General features: G+C 52.9%; 1 protein-coding gene across 1 annotated transcript in view; it reads right to left on the minus strand.

The window, feature by feature from the left end:
• Positions 1–490: 490 nt before the first annotated feature.
• The window catches only part of SHH (sonic hedgehog), a 10,851-nt gene continuing 2,672 nt past the window's right edge, over positions 491–8,669 (minus strand). The window contains exons 2-3 of the mRNA XM_006018542.3: positions 6,411–6,672; positions 491–2,029 (exon numbers count right to left, since the gene is read on the minus strand). Of these exons, the coding sequence (XP_006018604.1) occupies positions 1,293–2,029; positions 6,411–6,672 (999 nt within the window). The 3' untranslated portion in view covers positions 491–1,292. The remainder of the gene's footprint in view (positions 2,030–6,410; positions 6,673–8,669) is intronic.

Raw genomic sequence — 8,669 nt, forward strand, 5'->3', positions numbered from 1 at the left:
TACTTTCCATTATTTACTTAACTTTATCAGAATTAAACATATAAGCAACACATTATTAATGGGTACTCCTTTAGATATCATGTTTCCTAAACAAATAGGCCAAAAGAAAAAAAAAATGGGATGCACCAGGAACTCTTAGTTATTATATACTAACCAGACTGTGCATGGCACATTTTATTTCTATAAAACTATTAAAACTATTACAAAATATTCAAAAATACATTTTAGTAAATTTACAGCAGTTATTTCTCAATTTATTAATGCAAAACATCCTTTCCCCCCTTCTGTACAAACTACCATCTCCAGCATCACAGAATTGCTGCCATGTGCGCTTTTTAAAAAATATTATTTTCTAATAAACTTTTCTGACATTAAAAATAACAAGGTTTCTTACAGTTTTGCAAATAAAAAGCTTGCGTAACAGTCTTGACTTCCAAGAACGTGGCCCAGTGTTGTGGTTGGGGTATTTTTTTGTTGTTGGGTTTTTTTGTTTTTTTTTTTTACAAAGCAAAATACTTAAGAGAGACATGGAAAACAATACAGGAAATGACGTTACCTTTGAAACTATTTAAATTAAAATAATATATTCTCATATTTTACACTATTTCAAAAAACGAAATGTGATTCAGTTAAGTCTTGATCTCTCAAAAAAAATCTAATTTACAATTCTGCGTATAAAAATATAATTTCTGGACCCCCACGGAGCTTGTCTCTTTATTTTTTTTTTGTCGGTCAGTCGGTGGGTGCGTGGGTTGGTGAGTTGGTTGGTTGTTAAGACTGGCTGAAACCAAGGAGCTGCTGCAACGGCGGGATGGGGATGGGTAGAGTATTTTTGCTAGTTGGGAAAGTCAGGACTCGCGTGACAGGTAGAAAAATAGACTCTGCGCGGTTTTGCTCGGCCTCCCAAAATAATCTGTGTCTTTTCTTTTGTGATCCCTGTGAGTACAGTTCACATGATAATAAATTATCAGAGAAAGGCGTTAAGGCTCTTGAAGGTCCCGTTCAGGCCATTGAGGCGAAATACCGACCAAATAAATATCCAGGAGAGGAGAAAACAAAACAACCCCTCCCCCCAAAAAAATAATCCTCCCCCCTCAAATAAAAATATATATATTTATAAACTAGGTGGGACAGAAGTCCCTGGGGGCTCGGCTCTCTCCATTCAAGTCTACTTTGGGCTGTCCTACTGCAGGGGGAGGAGTAGGAGGGGACGTGACTTCGGAATCAGTCTGGATCCGCGCTGGCTTGTGCACGTGAGCAGCCGCGTCTCCTGGTGTGGGGCGGCGTGGCTCTCAGCTCGCTGGCCCGGCCATGCCTAGTGGGTGCAGTGCGTCGCTATCCAGTACCCAGCTGCCCAGGCGGTAGAGGAGGCGCGAGTACCAGTGGATGCCAGGAGGGGGCACTGCCGCCTCATCGGGCAGACCACAGCTGGGGCAGAGGGCAGCCAGGAGGGCGTGGGCCAGGCGCAGCGGTGCGAAGGCCCAGTGTGCCCAGCCATGCTCCTCGATGACAGCGTAGCATGAGGCCAGCACACGGTCCACTAGGATGGTGCCCTGCGCTGTCAGTGGTGCGTAGGCACCCGATGCCTCCTCCCGCAGTGACACGCTGTGCACCGCCGCCGGCACCAGGCGCTGCCCACCCTCGCCCAACACGTAGACCCGCTGGCCTGGCCGCACACGGCTGGCAAACAGTGCCTGGCTGCGGGGCCCTGGCCCTGGCCCCTGCCCTGGCCCCGGCCCAGGCTCAGAGCGGTTGTGAGGTGGCAGCGCCACAAAGAGCAGGTGGGCAGCGGTAAGCAGCAGGCGGGCTCGCGGCTGCCGTGTCTCGACCACGTAGAAGAGCTTGCGGGCGCCCTGTTCGTGGTCCAGGAAGGCCAAGAAATCACTGTAGAGTAGGCGGCCCTGTGCGTCCGCAGCCAGCACGCGGTCACCCGGGCTCAGCTCCTGCACCAGCTTTGTGCCGCCTTGCTCCAGCCTCACCGTGGCTGAGCCTGGGAAGCAGCCGCCGGACTTGGCAGCCACCGAGTTCTCTGCATGGCGGGCGGAGGGGGAAGGAAGAGAGAGAGAGAGAGAGAGGTGCAGCGTTAGAGCCAGGCCCGGCAGGGTTAAACACAAGGCAGAGCAGGGACTGCCTGCCACTGCCCTCCTCACAGCCACGGGACACACAGCCAGGGACTGGGGCGTTCAGAGCACACCGCAGCACTCACACACACACACACACACACACACTCATGCTCCCTTCCTCCCTCCTTCACACACAATCACACACACACAGCAACCAGGGCTCTCCACTCCCTCCCTCACACACACACATACACTCCCTCACACACAGCTCAAGCTCTGCATTCGCCCCCCCCCCCACACACACACACACACACACACACACACACCCCCCTGAGGTGTCTTTGCATTGCCAAACACCCCCCTCTCCCTCACAGTGAGGGGCTCTCGAAATCCCAGCACACAGTAGAGACCCAGGCACCCCAGCTTGGGGGCTCTCTGTGTCTAGCAGCCCTCATCAACCTTCAACTTTTCTGAAGAGAGAGGCTTTCTTTGTTCCACTCTCACCCTCAGACCTTGTGGCTTCTGTCCTGAAGGCATCCAGCATGGGTTCCTGCACACACCCTCAGAGCCCTGGCCTTTGTGCTGGACCCTGCCAGCCCGGATTATGGCGCTAAGCAGCCTATGCAGTGCACCCATCCTGTCTCCTTATCCCCTTCCAAGCTTGGTGGTCATACCTACGGGCTACAGTGCCATTGTGCTAGGCGTTGTACAGTCTCATCATACAATCGATCCTGGTTCAGAGAGTTTGCAGTCTAAGCAGACAAGCCACATATAAGAAAGCCTTGTCTAGAAAAGTGCTCCTCTCTTGCTACATTGATTATCAAAAAATCCTGATCTGCCATAAGTAATGCAAACCCTTCATATAGTTTTACTTCATTGATAGCTTAAGCTAACTCCATACAAGCAAGGGTTGAACCCATTTTAGCGTACCAATGTGGAGGTGCAAGGATTTAACTAGATCAGTTTTCAAAACGGAGGCAGGGTTTGCCTGCATGAGGAAACTAACCACAATCGCCACTTCAAAAAAGCTCGCTGGGTGCATCTACATGAGACATTTACTGTGGAGCTGACTAATTAGCTCCCACACTAGAGCACCCTCATGCCCTAGCCCGCCTCACATTGAGCTGGGTCAGAGCAGCCCTGGGCTGGCGGGCTGACCCTGTCGAGTCCCCTGCCAGCCTGGGCCACTCTGGCCGGCTGCACATGCTGTGGCATGATCTATGCCAGAGTTTGTTGCTTCACGCTAATTTAAAGTGTAGATGCACCCACTCGTATTATTTTATTGTTTATAGACCTATAATAATCTATTCTGAAACGGCTTCCCAAGTGGAGGTTGTATGTTTCAATAGAAGTTACTTGACTCCAGAATAGAGAGAAGTGGCACCTTATAGACTAACTCATTCAGAAAGGCACCAGCTTTTGTAGGCCACAGCCTATTTAATCAGATTTATTCCATAATAATATTATTCCAGAATAATTTAGACACTCTGAAAGCAGAATAATTTTCCTTGAACAAAGTCACTTTTACTCTGGAATTTTCTGACATCGCGATTTTCTGGAATACCAATTGTAGAACAGTTTATTCCGTAGGAGTTATTTTGGTCAAATTCACTGCGTGGCCAAATCCTTAGTGAAAGCGGCCCACTTTGCTAGTGTAGACAGAACCAAGGAGTGGAAGGGAAACAAAGCACAGAGAAGTGAAGTGACCTACTGATTGTTTCATAGCAAGTCAGTGGCAGAGCCAGGCATAGAACTTCCATACCTGAATCCAGCATCTACAACACTGGCCCATAATCTCTCTCACTATTTTAGACATCTATCATCCACTTTCCTAGAGCAGGCTCTGGGTACATTCCAGGTTCTCCGCACCCCACACCTCGGATCACACTGTTCTTCAGTTCCCCACAGCTCAAAGTCCCAGGCCACCTTATTAGGAGCAGGAGTATTTGTGCCCCACTAGATCAGAAATCTGTCTGCCAGGAGGGTATGCTCCCTCAACCCCTGCCCAGTCTTAAAATATCCTTTCCCTTCATGCACAGTGTCCCTGGAGTCTGTCACTGTTTTGCCATAATCCTCCATGATGGGAGTCTTGGTTGATTTTGCAGCCACTACCTTCTTAATTCTCCAAAAGGCACTCACACCATTTTTTTCAAAAACAATAACCAGATTTGAAGTCTCTCTCAAAAAATATTTCAATAACATGTCCCAGGCAATTTTGGCCTTCTGCATAAGAAAGGTTATGGAACTTCCCCTAGGGATTCCTGGTGTTCCTGAACACTCAGCTGTACACTGCTGTACACTGGGAGATACAATATACTGAGTATTGGTAGCAAGTACTTGTGATACTACTTGTGATACAAGTATTTTGATTCCTGCTCTGCCCTTGATTTCACTTGGGTTTCCCTCAGTTACTGTGCATACCAATGCATAGTCTAAGCAATTTTTCTTCTAAAAGTAGCAAGGCCACAGGTAGAGATTTGATTTGATTTTTGCCCCTGTGACTGGTGCTTAAGCTATTATGATTTAAATAAATACGTGAAGTGTCTCCTAATGACTTTCTCAGGAAGGAGAGGAAGAAAATTAGAATGTTATTGATTTGCTAACGACTTTATCACTTCTGCTGCAGAAATAAAACAGCAAGATCTCCAAGGCCTCTTCAGGGAGAACATGGCAACAAACAAGCTATGTGCTTTATGTAGAGTCCTTTACTAGCAAACTACACCTTCGTACAAGCCCCTAGTAAAGCTCTTGCTTGAGCTTTGTTTGCATATTCAGCGGCTTGATGAATAGATCTAGTAGTGTAGCAGCTCTACAAACATGCCAGTGAATTGGCAGAGGTGTGAAAATCTGCTTCTTTGAGCAGTGCTTGTTTGGGTTCTCTAATTAAAATCCAATAAAGGATCAGCATTGTCATTCTGATTCATGTAATAAATGCAGACACTCTTGGAAGAGAGGACACTTCCATTTTTTTCCCAGCTTCTTTCCCCCCCTATTTGTTCAGGTGCAGAAACCCTATGTGCCAATTCACACACATACTCTCCAAAAACCCAGGACCTTCCAAGCACTATTTGCACAGCAGAGCCACTTTTCCAAGACACTCAAGATGTGTATTTGAATTTTAAATGTAGGAGCTTGCTCTAAATACTTGCTGTAGCCCATTATCAATGTCCCTTTTACCACCCCTGTCCCTCTCTCCTCTGTCCTGATGACAATAATTCAGGCCTTGGGGGAACTCTTCTTTGCATTCCAATCTCCGGGATCATACTTTTTGCAAATAGAGATCTAGATAAAGAATCTTCCTGCCTGGAATTATAGGGTTTAATCTTCTCATACGATTCTCTGTCATGAAACGAGGTTTTGACAAGTCGAAATCAGACTGAGCTGCCGGAATTCAAGCCTGCTCTCTTGAAGCCCGTGTAGTACAGTCACACGACCCTGCCTGACATGCACTAAATATTGCCCCCAAACTCCAAGTGTGCGGGGAATGCTAATGAGTAGATTTGTCCTCCCGCAACGAGCCTCCCCTATGAAATATACATGGAGCTGGGTTGTGCTGTTCATTTGGGAGAAGGTTATTGTGCATCCCGGGCAGACCCCTTGAGCCGAGCCAGCCTTCAGCTGTGCCCCGGACACGGGATCTGACTACAACTACTCAGATCTGCCCTGGTGAAGGAAAACTAGCAAATGACCAAAAGCAGCGCCCGGTTCTCCGTGCAAGCCGGCGCCGCTCGGGGCAAGCCTGGCTTTTCACCACCCCGGGGACGCCCGCTACAATGCCCCGTGCCGGGCAAGGGAGGTTTTGCCTCTCCTTGGAAGCCTGGCTTCTCAGTCAACAGCTATATTTAGAGAAAGTCATTATTTTCTTTCGCAGCTAAGTGTTTCTTGACACCGCTAAAGCGTTGCTTGCCTAAAAGCTGCTATTAGGAGAGCGCTTGGATGCCATGCCACGAGCGCTTAGAGGTGGCAGCACCAGCTCCCCCGACCTGCGCCGGGACGCGTTTTGCTGGAAGTGGCAGCTGAGGGGGAGAAATGAAGTTCCCAGCTTCGCGATGCCTTGCCAGGCAGTTATTCCTGGCCTGAGACAGCGTGTGGCGTTGCAAGCACAGGCAAAGGGATTGCTTTCCTAGAGGCTGCACGCAGGCAGGCAATGGCAGCAGGGGCAGGAGCAAGAGCCCTGCTTGGGGGCTGGCCTGCCCGGGGCAGTTGTGGACCGTGGTGCAGGGGAAACATCCCCGGGAAGGGGGGGGCTGCCTTACGGAGCCTGTGGGAGCCGGGGGGAGCGCAGGGGCAGCGCAGGTCCCCCGGGGGGGCTCCCAGGGCAGCAGGGCCCCTGCCCTCCCCGCTCACCTGCTTTGACGGAGCAGTGGATGTGGGCCTTGGACTCGTAGTAGACCCAGTCGAAGCCCGCCTCCACGGCCAGGCGGGCCAGCATGCCGTACTTGCTGCGGTCCCGGTCCGACGTGGTGATGTCCACGGCGCGGCCCTCGTAGTGCAGCGACTCCTCGGAGTGGTGGCCGTCCTCGTCCCAGCCCTCGGTCACCCGCAGCTTCACCCCGGGCCACTGGTTCATCACCGAGATCGCCAGGGCGTTCAGCTTGTCCTTGCACCGCTGCAGGAGGAGGCACACAAGGGAGAGCAGCGTTGCACCGCTTCTGCTCAGCACCGGCCGGAGCCCCCACCCGCCCCTGCCCGGGCCCGAGCCTGCTCCCCCGGAGCCAGTGGCACCCCCCCCGCCGAGCCCCAGGGACCAGGGGCAGGGGCCCACGCCCCGGAGCTGCAGCCTGGGGGGTCCCCCCCCAGCTCCTCCACATCTGGGGCTGCGGGTAGGGCCGGGGTGGGGGAGTCCGAGTCCACCTGGGCGGCGGCAGCCCGGCCCCATCATCCGCGGGGAGATGCTGGCGCTCCCCCGGGGACGTGCCCGCGGCCTGCTGGAAGGGGGCTCGTGCCTTTGCAGCCTTTTCTCACCCAGGCGGGTCACTGGCCGCAGCCTGGACCGGGAGCATTCATCCGGCTTTGGAAACAGGGGGCAAGTGGGGGGCGAGGAAGCGGAGGAGGGACCGGGCTGGCAGCAATGCCTGGAGCAAGGTGAGATCGCGTGTAGGGTCCGAGCCCGAAGGTGACATTCTTCATCCAGAGTGCCACACTCCTTGACCGGCAGAGCCCGGCTGCTTTAACCTCTGCCTCCCCTCCAGCCTCCCTGCTCTCCCTCCCAGCCACTGCCCAGGCACAGTCCGGGAGCCGGGGCTCGGCCAGGAGCGCTCCCGCACGCACGAGGAGAGGGGGAGCCCCCAGACAGTGAGAAAGCTTTCGGAAGATGCCCATGGCTCGCCTGCACCAGGTCTGCCCCCCTCCTTCCCTGGGGCCTGGGCACCCGGCTCACTCCCCAGCCGGGAGCCTGGCCAGGTAGGGCTGGACACAACACGGGCTGCCCCCCTAGGGATCTCCCGAATGAGGCCGTCAAAAGCTTCCCTTGCAATCAAGGAGGAAAGCAGAAGCCCACGTGCACCAAGTGGCTGCCTCTTTGCTGGGTGTGAGTAGAGATGTTTGGCCTTCTCCAGGACAACTCTCCCAACACGTTACCACTAGGTAAAACAACACACCACAAAGGCTCTTTTCACCGCTCCCAGAAGGGGGGGGGGGGGGGGAACACCCTTGCATTATTCCTCCCGCACTGCTTTTAGGGACGTGCAGGGATTGCTCAACAGGGAAGTCCAACGTGTGTATCAGAGCCATAAAACATACCCGAGCCACACGTTTATAGTAGCTCCATATAACATGAGTTCGTTCCCTTTGGACTCCGGGGCCTATTGTGCTATGACTTAGACATTTTATGGGACGAGCCGCGTGTTTGCCCTGTGCAGCAATGCGGTGCCCGTCTGGGAGGGCAGGCAGCCACGAGGAAGTGGGCTGGCAGTGCCCCCCTCGCCCGCCGGCCGGGCGTGCCTGCTCCCATCGCTAAAGGTGAAACATTAAGCGCCTGAGCCCGCGGACGAGCAGAAAGCCCTTCCCTGCTCAGCAGTCTCGAGCCACGGCGCTTTATAACCAAGAAAACAAATCTGCGGGAGGCGCAGGGCTGCTCCTTGCCCCCCAAGTCTCCCTGGCCGGATGAAGAGGGAGGCAGGACCTAGTAAAGGGATCTCCTTCCTTGTACACCGCCTGAGCGGGATTGTCAGAGTCAAAAGCCGTGAAGCCCAGGCTCTTTATTAATTCAGTGGGTCGTGTGCCACAAATCAAGCCCAATTCTGTTCAGCCACCGTGAAGCTCAGCAGGGCAGCCTCGACCGCCGCTTTGTGTGGAGGCGAAGTTGTTCAACAAGCCCCTCTCCTGCCAGCTCCTAATCTCTGCACAAACGCCCGGCTTGAAGGAAACACTTAGCAGGTACCTGTCAGTGCAAACAGCCTGGTGGGCTTCCTAAATGCCGGCCTGAACTCCGCATTCCTCCCAGCCCGCCCCGGCTGTGTACCTGTATTACCCGAGATTGCTATTTTATTTCATACAAATTCCAGCTTTATCATACTGACCTGGCCTCCTTATCTCTGCCCCAGATCCAGCCAATGGCTGCCGGGGTGGGGGGGAGGCCAGGGGCAGGGGGGGATTCACCAGGCG

The sequence above is a fragment of the Alligator sinensis genome, unplaced genomic scaffold (genome assembly GCF_000455745.1).
Source record: "Alligator sinensis unplaced genomic scaffold, ASM45574v1 scaffold601_1, whole genome shotgun sequence".
NCBI lineage: Eukaryota > Metazoa > Chordata > Crocodylia > Alligatoridae > Alligator > Alligator sinensis.